General features: G+C 38.1%; 1 protein-coding gene across 3 annotated transcripts in view; it reads right to left on the bottom strand.

The window, feature by feature from the left end:
• ZRANB1 (zinc finger RANBP2-type containing 1) overlaps positions 1 to 14,979 on the bottom strand; it is a 69,644-nt gene that overhangs the window by 1,072 nt on the left and 53,593 nt on the right. For all 3 annotated transcript variants that reach the window (XM_061162878.1, XM_061162877.1, XM_061162879.1), the window contains exons 4-9: positions 14,045 to 14,198; positions 11,643 to 11,714; positions 8,607 to 8,805; positions 3,057 to 3,177; positions 1,172 to 1,301; positions 837 to 1,066 (exon numbers count right to left, since the gene is read on the bottom strand). In XM_061162878.1, coding sequence (XP_061018861.1) covers positions 837 to 1,066; positions 1,172 to 1,301; positions 3,057 to 3,177; positions 8,607 to 8,805; positions 11,643 to 11,714; positions 14,045 to 14,198 — 906 coding nt within the window. The remainder of the gene's footprint in view (positions 1 to 836; positions 1,067 to 1,171; positions 1,302 to 3,056; positions 3,178 to 8,606; positions 8,806 to 11,642; positions 11,715 to 14,044; positions 14,199 to 14,979) is intronic.

The following is a 14,979-nucleotide window of genomic DNA, read 5'->3' as shown; positions in this document are numbered from 1 at the left end:
CAATAAATTGATTCTGGCAAAGAAAAGACTAGAAAGAAAAGCTGCAGCTTCAAAAAGAACAAGGTAAGTTTGCTCAGAAAGTTATGTATAGGGTGAAGTTACAGAAAGTATCTATGAATTTTTTTCTTAATGTAATGCTTATAAAAGTTTTATAACAATTACCAGTATATTAAATAAAACAGCAATACTTTTTATAAGAAAACAGGTTTTCTGCGAGTGTTCTTTCACACCTCACCACTTCCCTGCGGCTCCAGGGAGCTCCTACCTGCCGCTTCCACCACTGCCCAGGTACCTAGTCTCACCTGAGCACCCAGAGTAAAAGTCAGAAAGATTTAAGAGGCTGCTGACGGCCGCCCCGTGGCCTCAGCCTCCTCTCCGCCCTTCGCCCAGTCCCCACAAGCCACACTGGCCTTTCAATTCCCTCTGCTACAATTCTCCCCCAGTTTTTGCAAGACTCCTTTCTCTTGAAGTCTCAATTCAGGTGCCACCTCCTCAGTGACACCTTACCTTACCCCCAGCCAGTGCAGTCACAGACACCCTGCACCCCATCCCTCCCTTCCCCCTCACCCCATCTTTTCCTTCTCCTCAGCACTCATCACTACCTGAAGGCATAGACTTTTATCTTCACTGCTTTATCTCCACACAACACACCCTACACAGCTGTTCTGAAAGGTAAATTTGTCTGTCTGACCAGTATTTACAGAAAGTGATGACCAAATTCAAATTCAAAACTGAAGTGGTAGTACAGATAACACCGCACCTGAAAGACACACAAGGCCGGGCTCTGGCACAGTGCTGCTACTTTAAGTAGTTAATTCGAGAAACAGGTGTCTTACCTCCTGAGCAGAAAGGAAGTGCACATGGAGTAACTTCCTCTCACTGTCAACCAGAGGCAGAAATGTGATGGTGACATCATCATCGGTGTTCAGGTTAGCACCAGCACCTCGGTTACCATAGCCATCATTTTCCATGGCAACCAAAGCAGAGAAGTGGCCCCTTGTATAGCCCAGAGCAATCGGACTTTTCCAACAAAAACTCTGTTCCCACAACAAAGGCAAATACACACCTAGAGAGAGGGAAGAAAATCACAATGGGATTTTCAGGATGTGACTGCAATGTGCCTTAAAATAATAAACAAGGAAGTTCCAAAATACTAATGATAATGGTTTACCTTGAAACCGAGTATATCCTAAAGTTTCTCCCCGAAAACTTTTATAATATTTTACTCCATAAACTATAATTGGTCGTCTAAGAATATGTGCAAGTACAAAAATGTGGGTCTGCTCCAAACTTGCTCCAGGCTGTACAGAACAAAACAAAAGAAAGAATTTCTCTTTAAAACATCCACTACCACCCTGGAAAACTGACATGTATAAAATGCTGCCCTCCTTCAGCACACTATCTCCATTCATTAAAAAAAAAAAATACAGTAATACTACTGTCAAGCTAAAGAGTGATTCCTCAAATAGGAAAAGTCCAATAAAAGAAATCTGCAAAGTTTATATACAGATATCCTTTGCTATCCAAAACTCAAGAACAGATTTGGTTAAATATTGATCTGAGGAATAAGAGATTAAGACAGCAAAGGAAGTTTTATTTATATAACTGCCTTCCGGTTAAGTTCCTCATGAAAGTACTACCTACAACAGGGACCTCCGGAAGTGAAAAGATGAGCTTGATTGTCTCACAGGAATACAAACAGCTTGCAAATGGCCACATCACCTAACACAAGAATACTCAACTGGTCTCCTTCCCTCAGCAAGGGTTCTGACAGCACCTTTATAGCAGGTACATGTCTGAGACATGTACCAAAGGGTGAACCCCGCCCAAATGGCCCAAAGACAGAAGGGACTTCCCTCACATGGTACTAATGAATTATGGTGTTTTCTGCAAAGAAAAGAAGTGATTTGTTGTGCATATACATGAACTTTACAGTTTAGTATATTAATGAAAGTGAAAGTCGATCAGTTGTATCCAACTCTTTCAGACCCCATGGACTATATAGTCCATCGAATTCTCCAGGCCAGAATACTGGAGTGGGTAGCCTTTCCCTTCTCCAGGGGATCTTCCCAACCTAGGGATCAAACCCAGGTCTCCCGCACTGCAGGTGGATTCTTCACCAGCTGAGCCACCAGCGAAGCCCAGGAACACTGGAGTGGGCAGCCTATCCCTTCTGCAGCGGATCTTCCCGACCCAGGAGTCAAACTGGGGTCTCCCGCATTGCAGGCAGATTCTTTACCAATTGAGCTATGAGGGAAGTATATTAATAACACTTCACAAAACTAGCATGAGTCTGAGGACAACTCAACACATCTATACAAGTTCATTCCAAATCACTTCTGTCCACGGAACCTTCTCCTTGGCCTTCCTCACGTGGACAGAGCATCAATGCGGGAGCCCTACGGAGACCACAGCTTGATCCTCAGGGGCCTGAGAGTGCCCCACCAGCACAGGAGTGCCCATTATCAGTGAGTGATCTCGACACGGAACGGGAGCTGACCATAGGTGGGTAAAGCAGGCATAAAGCCGCCATTTTTTAAATTTTTATTTGAGTATAGTTTATTTACAATGTTGTGCTAGTTTCTGCGGTAAAGTGAAATCATTTATACATACACATACATCTACTCTTTCTTAGATTCTTTTCCTATAAAGATCGTTACAGAGTTCCCCATGCTATACAATCGGTCTTTAGTTATCTATTTTATATGTAGCAGTGCGTATATGTCAATCCCCAAAAGCTACCTCTCCGTGAGGACAACATAACTGAAGAGCAATCTGAGGAAATAGTTAAGAGGTTAGAATCACCAAGTAAAACTTTCATTTTGACAGTTTTTTAATCACTTAATATAAAAACATACTGCCCTCCCTGTTCAGCAGTGAGGCCTATGGTCACAGAGCCAATAAACAGCAGTCAGTGGAAGCCGAGTCACCTGATGCCAAGTCCACGACTCTCCTCTGTACACCCTGCTCTGACGTGGTCTCACTGTAAAATCACGGCATGCAAAGCAGCTGCCTCACTTTCTTCAGAGAAGCAACATGCCTGGAAGCATTCTTACCTGACTAGCAAGAGACAGTATAAATGCCCAGTCTTCTTGCCACTGTTCTTCTCTCAAGGAAAAATGTAAACCAAAGCTCTGAGAATACCAGGACTCCCAATCTTTCCAACGTGTGTAAAACCTAAAAAGCAACACAGTAAAAAAGAAGCCTTTCTATAAACAGTTCACTTAATGTTCTAATCATTTATTTAACATAGTCTTTAAGCACTTCATAAGCAGAGATTTAATAATTCATTTTACCTGGCTTGAAGTAAAATTTTCAAATTAAAAATGCCTCCATTCTGCTAGCAGACATTTTTTAACATATCTTCAGACATAATCTGATTCACCACCCACCAAACTTTCATCAGAACTTCAAACACTAATGACAAGAACTGCTGATTTCAACTGTATACTACTGGTTTACAAATGAAAAAGAAAAACACTCAAAATCATCTGAGAGTTTGGATAAAATCAAAGACACTTTACTCCATTAATGAATAGTATCCACTACTTGGTCACAGACCTAGAAATAGCCCGTGTGTTTACGAGAATATCAAAATCACTTCCTTGAGATTTCATTACATAAAATTATTCAAATATCACATAATAAAAAAATGCAACTACAAAAATAATCCCCTCTTTATGCTTAATACCTCTTTAATACTTCAGCCTAATAAATCATGAAGATTAAAAATCAAACTAGGCCACTGGTAGACTGAATTACTAAAACAAAACATTCTTTTTCTTTATAACATCAAGTATACAATTAAATAAAGCCAGATATAATTACATTGAAAACTATGATCCACTGTCTTACAAACAAGTCAGCAAAAGCCTCTGAAGACAGATTAACCAGTAACAGATTACAAACTGTTAACCAGTTTGTAACATTACAATCCTCTCACATGTAATGAGCTATAAATCCCCAATACTTCTTTGTACTTGAAATCTAGGTGAAAGAATCAAAAGATCAGAAAACATTCTCTTGCTATTGTTGAAAAGTTAAGGTATTAAATGTCTTAGTGTCACATGTTTCTTTAACTTAATGCAGGGTTTTGTAAAAAGTAAATTAATGTTATTTTAGATTTAAAATAGAATGTTAGAGGCTTAACTCTTGATTAGAAAAAAACTTTTTTCTATTTCCAGTAACCACAGGTTTTTTTCTGTATAAGTCAGGAATGTAAGTTTCAATGCCAAATGTTTAAAAATAAAATATGGATATCCCTCTTTTAAAATACCTAAGATATACAGAAATATATTTTAATGCACAAAATGACAAAATACATTGTTTTGATATCAGTTCGGGAGAATTATTGTGAAACAGAAAGTTATTACAAACTGAAAGATGTATGTGATAAGAAATTTCTTGGTTAGTGCCTAAAATCATTTTAAAATTGAGACAACTAAGTTTGCCAGAAATGATGACTGCACTCAAAACTAAAGAAGACTGCAGAATAAAGGGGTTCAAAAATATATTTTAAAATCATACCCACCACACAAAGACCTAAACTGTCAATCTACCTGGCTCAGACATGCACACAAATCCAGGAATATGAGACTAAGTGAGACAGCAATACAAGTTTGGCTTAACATTCAAAAGTCAACTTCAGGATCATGGATGATAAGACTCAACAATCTATTTGATAATACTCCCCAAATTAATCTCCACATTCAGTGCAATTTCTATCAAAATCTCAGAGAGCTTTTCTGCAGAAGCTAGAACCTAAAATTTACCTAGAAGTCCAAAGGCTTCAGAATAGCAAAAAGAATCTCAAGAAAAGAAGGATAAAGTTGGAAGACTTAATACTCCTGATTTCAAAACCTACCACACAGAACTATAATCATCAAGATAGTCTAACACTGGCATAAAGACAGACATATAGATCAACAGGAAAAAACAAGAGTCCAAAAACAAACCTTTATTTTATGAAAATATTTTTCAACAAAAGTACCGAGTACTTGAATGGAAAAAAATAAAATAAATTTAAAAACTGTAAATAACTATAATATGTTAAGGGCTCTCTAGTGGGAAAAGACAGCATGCAAGAACAGATGGGCAATTTAGACAGAGAGATGGAAATCCTAAGACAGAACCACAATGAAATTCCAGAGAGCAAAAGCACTAACAGAAATGAAAGTATCTTTGACAGCTTTATTAGTAGACTGGACTTGGCTAAAGAAAGAACCTCTTAAAGATACATCAATACAAAACTTCAAATCTAAAAAGAGAAGATAACATGGACAAAAAAACAGAAGAATAACTGTGGGACAACTACAGAAGGCACAACATATGATGTCACAGACAGTAAAGAGGGACGAAAAGTAACAGGAAGAGATACCTGGAACAGTAAGGACTGAGAATTTCACAAATTAATGTCAGACACCACACCATAGATCCAGGAAGCTCTGAGAAAACCAAGAAGGAAAATCGCCAGAAAAACCACACCTAGGCGTATCATCGGAGAAGGCAATGGCACCCCACTCCAGTACTCTTGCCTGGAAAATCCCATGGACAAAGGAGCCTGGTAGGTGCAGTCCATGGGGTCGCTACAAGTTGGACACGACTGAGCGACTTCACTTTCACTTTTCACTTTCATGCATTGGAGGAGGAAATGGCAACCCACTCCAGTATTCTTGCCCGGAGAATCCCAGGGACGGGGGAGCCTGGTGGGCTGCCATCTATGGGGTCGCACAGAGTCGGACACAACTGAAGTGACTGGCAGCAGCAGCAGGCATATCATATTCAAATGACAGAAAATTAAAGAAAAAAGTCCTGAAAGAAGACAGAGTATAAAAAACACCTACCTACAGAAAAATAAAAGAAGTATAAACAACTTCTTGGAAACCATGCATAAAAGAGAATAAAGTGAAATATTTTTTAAAGTTGAGAGAAAAAAGAAGAAAAACAGCAACCTAGAATTCTATACCCTGTGAAATTATCCTTCAAAAGTAAATGAGAGGACTTCTCTGGTGACAAGGCAGATAAGAATCCACCTGCCACCGCAGGAGACACGGGTCTGACCCCTGGTCGGGGAAGACCCCACACGCCGCAGGGCAGCTGAGCCTGTGCTCCAGAGCCGCCTGCCACAACCAAGGCCCCTGCTCCCAGAGCCTGCGCTCCTCAGCAAGAGAGGCCACCACAACGAGGCGGCGGCCCCTCTCGCCACAGCCAGAGAAAGCCCGCATGCAGCTACAGAGACCCAGGACGGCCAAAAATAAATAAAATCATTTTTATTTAAAAAAAAAACTAAAATAGAAATACATCCTTTTTCAGACAAAAATGGAGGCAATTTGTTGCCAGAGACCTGCTTCATAAATATTCGAAGAAGTTCTTTAGAAAGAAGGAAAGTTAACACAGATCAGAAATTTTGAACTACATAAAGGTCTTGATCAAGAAATAAACTGAAGATAAAATTAAAACATTTTATTTTTTATTCTTAATTGATCTAACAGATATTAGTCTATTCAAAATAATAGCAACAATATATTAAGTATAAAACTTGATATATAGAGAGGCACAATACTAAACCACAAATCATATTTCTAAAATAACTGATTTTTCCCATTTGTATTACTCCCACTTGGCTCTCTATTTGGATTGACACGTCAATCAAAGACAAGTACCATGTCCCATCTTGAGCACCTGAGTCAGTTCAAATCACAGGCACTCAACAGAAAAGCACAGCTACTACTACAAAAAAAAATGGCTTATCTTGAAGTGATGGGGGAGGGGTTTAAATAAAATTACTTTCTTCATTCTCATTTAGATATTTTATATGATGTAAGAGAATGTCTCATCCCACCTGATTTGGATTATAAGCAAAGGAAATCCTAGCAAAAAAAAAAACTGATTTAAAAGGGGACTGCACAAGTGACATGTTGGCCTTGTCATCCTACCTTCTAATAGTAATAGCCATATAAGACCCCAGTCAACAAACCCGTCACAACTCAAAATAGTCACCATTGTAATGCTTATTCAGTAAGGCTAATAAACTTGACCCACGTCACTGAAGCTCTCAATCTATGGCAACATGTCCTCCCTCCCCATCTGATAATCTTCATTCCCTCTCCATCCTATCTCCACCTTAAGATACTGAAAAAGTCGTCTGTGTGATCACTATAACCCTTACAGCTTCCTACACCTTAACTGTAAAACATCAGGTGAAGACCCCATATGGCCAGGACTGGAAGAGGTGGTACCAAGAGAAACATTCTTTTCAGAAGCCTGCTCATATGCTGGCTGAAATATCCTTTTAGAATTAAGGCCTCCATTCCTGAAAGATCTGTTGCAACAGCACTTACCATGGCTGCACTCATAAGACCCAGGTCTTCCCCACTCTACCAAGCCATCGAACCCATTTTCTACCTAAGATTACGGCACTCATCTACTTTCACATTAAACTTTTGAGACTTCAAATGACTCAAAACTGAAATTTCAGTCCTAACATTAGTTACCACTGCTGAAATTTACAGTACACTTTCAACCTTACAACAAAGGCAAGATATTACCACCAGAGGAAAGACTCTAGGGTTGCCTGTTTTAAAGGACTTGCAAAATGGTAGATTTACCAAAATCCAGATCTAGCTTCCAGACTGAGCACACCTAAAGAACAGATCCATCTTTCCAAGGCAGAGACACATTAATCAAACCTACAAGGCAGACCTATAAAACCACAATACCCCAAACAATTATCACCTCTCAGGGTGGGCAGGCCCACATAAACAGGCAAAGCACGAGGATGTTGTCTGATGAGCACACCACCCAGTCCAGAGAGGTAAGACAGGATGGACACTTAATGGCATCAGGCTTACCTGGCCTGACGAGTCCACACCACAAAAGGAATGGTATTCCCCACAGTACCAAATCAATCCACAGCAGTTTCCCTCCACTAAAGGGCGCAAAGTTCTCTCCAGTGGACAAAGGTTAACTGACTAAACCATCAGATAACTGAGTCAATGTTGACTTTCTTACATGTGGTAATGAGGATGTGATTGGATACTAGAACATCCTTGTTCTTAAAAGAGACAGGATAAAACACTGAAGGAGAAAGCATCATGGTGTCTAAAACAAATTGTTTCTATATTAATATATAAAGATGGAGCACATACAGGAAAATGTTAACCATCAACAACTGATCAAGCCAGTGAAGAAGATGCTGGGGTCCACCAGACTGATTTAACTTTTCTGTGGATTTGAAAATTTGCAGAATTACAAAAATGTGGTCTTAAGAGTATTTGTCACAGGAAGAAAAACGTGTAATACATAATCAATGTAATATCTTAAAGTTGAACAAAAACATGAAATAATAGCTACTTTAATTTATGAGCAAAGACTTTCCTATATTTAATAAGACCACTACCACAAATTCAAATGTTTCTATTTTAAAGCTTAGCAAAACATATAAAAACCACTGCAATGTTCAAAGTGTCTCATTGTCTAAAATGTAAGCTTCCCCCTCTGCCAGTTTCCATAAAAAAAAAACAACAGAGAAAAAGCATCCAACCATTGTTAAGGACAGGTTTCAGCAAGTGTTCTCTGGATTTCAAAAGGGAAGGATGTCAGCTCACCAATGTGAACAGTCGTGCAGGCTCTCGTGCAGGGCTTTCCGAAGCACCGAGTCCTTGTCGTAAATGCCCCAGGTAGCTTGCAGCACTGAATCAAGTAAGCAGTCTCCTGCAGTCCGGTTCCAAAGTGCATACAGTCGACTGTCCAAACGTGTAGCCAATTCCAATGACCAGTTTATAATTGGAGATTCTTCTTCTAACTCTATATGAGGAATTTAACATATTGATATAAAACATAAATACAGGAATCTGAAGATGATTCAAAGAAATGGAAAGATATCCCATGCTCTTAAGACTCAAAGAATTAATATTCTTAAAATGACCACACTACATAAAGCAACCTACAGATTTAAGGCAATTCCTATGAAATTACCCAAGACATCTTTCACAGAACTAGAATAAATGATCCTAACTAAAATTTATATGGAACCATAAAAGATCCAGAATTGCCAAGGCACTCCTGAGAGAAAAGAACAAAGCAAGGGCTTCCTTGGTGTCTCAGTGGTAAAGAATCTGCCTACCAATGCAGGAGACATGGGTTCAAGCTCTGATCTGGGAAGATCCCACATGCCATGGAGCAACTAAGTCCGTGCACCACAACTATTGAGCGTGTCTGTGCCCTAAAGACCAGGAGCTACAACTACTGAGCCCACGTGCCACAACCAAAGCGCATGCTCCACAACGAGAGAAAGCACCACAACAAGTCCACACACCACAACTAGAGTAGCCCTGCTCTCCAACAGAGAAAAGCCCGCACAGCAACCAAGACTCAGCACAGCCAAGAAATAAAAAAAGAAATAAAATTTTAAAAAAGAACAAAGTAGGAGGTTCAACCCTCCCAAACTTCAGATAAGACTATACAGCTACAGTAATCAAAACAGCATGGTATTCACACAAAAAAAGACACATGGCTCAATGGAACAAAACAGAGAGCCCAGAAATAAACTCACACACCTACGGTCAATTAATCTTCAACAAAGGAGGTAAGAATATACAATGGGAAAAAAGCCTCTTCAACAAGCTGTGTTGGACAGCTTCATGTCAATCAATGAAGTTAGAACACATCTTCACACCAAATACAAAAATACGCTCAAAATGACTTAAAGATTTAAATACATGACATCAGAAAACTCCTAGAGAAGAACAAAGGCAAAACATTCTCTGACATAAACTATACTAATATTTTCTTAGGTCAGTCTTCCAAGGCAATAGAAAAAAGCAAAATAAACAAATGGGACCTAATAAAACTTAAAAGCTTTTGCACAGCAAAGGACACCATAAACAAAAAGAGATGACAATGTACGGAAGTGAGAAAATATCTGCAAACAATGCAACCAAAAAAGGGCTTAACTTCTAAAATATACAAACAGCTCTCATGTAACACAAGCACAGAAAAACCACCCAACCGAAAAATGGGCAAAAAGACCTAGCCAGGCATTTCTCCAAAGACATACAGATGTCCAAAAGGCACATGAAAAGATGCTTAACAACGCTAATTACTAGAATTATGCAAATCAAAACTACAATGAGATACCACCTCACATTGGTCTGAGCGACAACCATTAAAAAGTATACAAATACAAATGCTGGAGAGGGTGTGGAGAAAAGGGAACACCCTCGTGCACTACTGGTGCAGCCACTATGGAAAACAGTATGGAGGTTCTTGAAAAAACTAAAAAAAAACAGAGCTGCCATATGATTCAGCAATCCCACTCCTGGGCATATACCTGGATAAAACTGTAATTCAAATAAACAAATGCTCCTCCTATGTTCATAGCAACACTATTCACAACAGCCAAGACATGAAAACAACCTAAATGTCCCTTGACAGATGAATGGATAAAAACATGTGGTACATACATACAATGGAATACTACTTAGTCATAAAAAAGAATGAAATAATGCCATTTGCCGCTACATGGATGGCCTAGAGATTATCATACTAAGTGAAGTCAGAAAGACAAATACCATTTGATATCACTTAGAATGCAGAATCTAAAATATGACACATATGAAATTATTCAGGAAACAGATTCACAGACAGAGAATAGACTTGTGGTTGCCAAGATTGGTTGGGGGATAGAGTGGAAGTTTGGGGTTAGCAGATGGGAACTAGTATATATAGAACAGATAAACAAGATCCCATTATATAGCATAGGGAACTTATTCAATTATCTTGTGATAAACCATAACGGAAAAGAATATAAAAAAGAACATATGTTGAAGTATAATAGAATCACTTCCCTATATAGCAGAAATTAACACAATATTGTAAATCAACTATACTTCAATATAAATAAATACACAAGTAAGTAAATAAATGTAACATGTTCAGTTTCACTCTTCTGCAATTTAGAAATATTCTATTTGGAAGAAAGAAAGTGAAGTCAGTCAGTCATGTCCAACTCTTTGCGACCCCATGGACTGTAGCCTACCAGGCTCCTCAGTCCACGGAATTTCCCAGGCAAGAATACTGGAGTGGGTTGCCATTTCGTTCTCCAGGGGATCTTCCCGACCCAGGGATTGAACCTGGGCCTCCCACATTGCAGGCAGACGCTTTACCATCTGAGCCACCAGGGAAGCCCTTGGAAGAAAAACTATTCTCTAAAGTGTTAAAAAATGTATATGCAATATACTAATAAACAGCTAGAAATTTTGATCAATTGAAATATAAACCTTTTAAGTAATGGAAACATCTTGAGGCCCTAGAATAATTTATTTAATTTTTAAATTCTTTATAATTTATGTTCTTAAAATGTTTACTATGAAAAAATACTCATCCTAGAATAGGAAACACAAAACCAAGATTTTAAAACTTTCATACCTTTATTCACTCTACCACAATTATGAGCTGTGAATGAATGAGCTGTTTTAACAGCATAATACAATACTGTTCTTAAGGACTTTATACATTTTCAGTTTAAAGTAGAAATAAAATATGATGACTATACACCAAACTACTACAAAGCTTAGAGAGCAGAGCAAAATGTTTACTGAAATCACTAAAAATTAAATTATACTCATTAGTTTCATGCTTACCTTTCTGAACATCTCTATCAAGCACCTCATCAAATAATTTCTCTTGGACTGTTGGAGGCAAGTCTTCAATATCTACAAAGAAAAACCTTATTTTAAAAAATCTTTAAATGCCTCATAACTTAAAAAACTTGATGCCAATATCGAACAGTAACTTCCTCTAAAATAACTCCCTTTCCACTGAAGACTGTCAAATAGCATCCTTTAAAAAATATGCATGTATCTCATGAGTTGTGTATATGAGGTGCAGAATATTTCCTTTCTGTACTTCATTATCAAAACAGTGATCTATCTACAAACAGTAAGAAAAGCATCTGAACCAGTAATAATAATCAGCTATTATCAAAAAGACAAGAGATAACAAATACTGACAAGAATGCAGAGAAAGGGGAACCCCTGCACACCATTGGTGGGAATGTAAACTGGAGAAGCCACTATGGAAAATGTTATGGAGGATCCTCAAAAACATAAAACTATCATATGATCCAGCAAACTCACTTCTGGGTATACAGACAACGGAAATGACAAACCTGTACCCACCCCCATGCTAGCTGCAGTGTTACTCAAAATAGCCAACATATGAAAACAACCTAAGTGTCTATCAATGGGTGAATAAATATAAAGTAGATGGGTTACTAAGCCATGAGAAAGAAAAAATCGTGCCATTTGCAATATATAGAAGGGCCTCGGGAGATGTTATGCTAAGCGAAATAAGTTTGACAGAGGAAGACAAATACTGCTTGGCATCACTTATATATGGATCTTAAAAAGAAAAAAAAGATAGGGAGAAACTGGTGAAAGTACAAACTATAAGTCATAAGATGAACAAGGATAGGAATTAATGTAAAGCATAGTGATGATAATCAGTAACACTGTATTGTACACTTGAAATTCTCTAAGAGAACAAAACATAAATGTTTTCACCCAAAATATAAACAGATAAATACAGTGTGAGGTAATAAGTGTGTTAACTAACGGCAGGGGGGAATCCTTTCACAATTTATGTGTGAATCAAATCACCATGGAATTCTCCAGGCCAGAATACTGGAGTGGGCAGCCTTTCCCTTCTCCAGGGGATCTTCCCAACGCAGGGATCAAACCTAGATCTCCCACACTGCAGGCAGATTCTTTACCAGCCAAGCCACAAGGGAAGCCCAAGAATACTGGAGTGGGTAACCTATCCCTTCTCCAGGGGATCTTCCCAACCCAGGAATCAAACTGGGGTCTCCTGCATTGCAGGCAGAGTCTTGCCCAACTGAGCTATCAGGGAAGCCCCAAATCACCACAATGTGTATCTTAAAATCTTACAATTTTCTATGTTAATGACAATTTAATAAAGCTGAAATAAAAGGGGGAAAAGAAAAAAAAAAAAACAAAACAGATACTCAAAATAACAACAAACAAATTTTGTCTATTTTCTGCCCACCCCCGCCCCCCAACACTCAATCTCTGCTCAGAACTGTTTTTGCAGACTTAAGAATCTTCTTATGATAGTCAATGTACCATTCATTTTGGCACACAAATTTCTGTTTTTCTCACCTTCCTGAAATTCTCTATGCTCTATTTGGTTTACTAATTGAGTAGTCTAGAATAAAAAGCATGATTACCCTTACAACATTTTTTTAAACTACAGAACTATTTTCAATTCAAAATAAAATCTAATCACTCAGTGTAGTAAGTTTAAATATACAGAGTGCATTTGAAACGAAATTTGTCTGATTTTGTAAATATCTCTGCTCACATCTTAATATAAGCTTAAAATAGAAAGCTAGGAATACCCAAAACAAAATGTAAGTTTTACTTAGAAACTTTAAGTGTTCAGTGTATTTATTCAGTGTCAATTGAGGAAAAACAACCTGGAAAACATTTCCACTTGTCATGGAACTGGAAAATAAAAAGTTGCTTCACAAATATAGTAGAAACTAACATAATGAGTGAAGTACAGTAATGACACTTCCAAAAGAATGCCGGTATCTTTGATTCAAATAATTTGTATCTACCCATCAAAAACCCATGTTCTGATCTTGTCTCCTAGTATCAGGTAACCAATAGTTATCTAATTTAAAAATAATAAACACAAGTGAAAAGAAAAAGAAAAAAGCTGATTCATAACACTCTCAAACAAAGAGAAAAAGAAATGGATAAACAGATTTTTAAAAATATCTGAGGCCCACAATGAAGTCAGTTATTACCAGCTGCTGTCTTCCTCTCAACTCTATAGCATTAGTTTATAAACAGACTATATATTGATTACTTTCAGTAAAATAGGATACTCTGTTATATCTGTAAGATAGCTACTATCTACTAATTGTGGCTATCTGTTTTCTAACAGAATCATTTTCATTCAGACATTGAAAGAATATAATAAAGTGGAAATTTGTTTTCACAAAGAGATGTGGAGTTACCTGCTGGCAATGTAAATGTAACAAGGTCAGTTAGGAAATAGCAAGCAAAGTCCCCCTTTCTCTGGTGAAGAGAGGCAGCGATTTCACGACGGATCTGCTCTGTCAGTTCAGGACACACCATTGCGGGAATACACTTTGCAGCTTGTTGAGACACCTTAAATACAAAAGAAACTTTCCTCTACATCTCATTCACCATTGGAAGCAGAAATCAACAGCATTAAAAAGAAATTACCAAAACTTTCCAGTAACTTAAGGTGTTTTTGCTTTAAATATATGAAATATTGGCGTTACGTCCTCAACAGTAGGAGTCTATATCGGTACAACTTTCCTGGAAAATAGTGATAAAAATGCTTTACCCTCTCGATTCAGTAATTCTTCTTTTTAGTGGCGTTTATCCCAAGGAAATAACAAACAAGCATATAAAAATATATGTGAAACAGAGTTGTTCACAAAGGTTCATCACCGGAGGGGAAATGAGGACAGAAAAAAAAGTAAGAATAACCGTCAGGACCCTGACAAAAACATCCTTAAACAGGGACTTCCGGCTCACCGAGACAGAGGGAAGTAGAAACTCCTGCTGTGTAAGAAGTTACTTCAAGTACGTGGACTTAAAGAAAGCATGACATTTTTAAAGGATTAGTTCCCAATCACCTTAAATCCCTCCCCACTTGCTGTAAGTCTTTTTTTCTTCTTCTATTTTTTGGCCATTCCAAGCTGCATTCGGGATCTTAGTTCCCCAACCAGGGATCAAACTCACAGCGCTTGCAGTCAAAGTGTCTCAGCCACTGGACCCCCAGGGCAGTCCCTGTAATTTTGTACTTTTTTAGAAGCATCTGGCTTCCCCAAGTGTGGAGCGGACAACAAAGCTCTGTAGTAGTAGAAATTCAACAGGAAGAAACCTGAGCAGGAACTCTCCTGTCCTTTTAAACGATGAA

Source organism: Dama dama, chromosome 15 (genome assembly GCF_033118175.1).
Source record: "Dama dama isolate Ldn47 chromosome 15, ASM3311817v1, whole genome shotgun sequence".
Classification (NCBI taxonomy): domain Eukaryota; kingdom Metazoa; phylum Chordata; class Mammalia; order Artiodactyla; family Cervidae; genus Dama; species Dama dama.
Note: the sequence above shows the minus strand (reverse complement) of the source record. Positions and strands in the feature narration are given on the sequence as shown.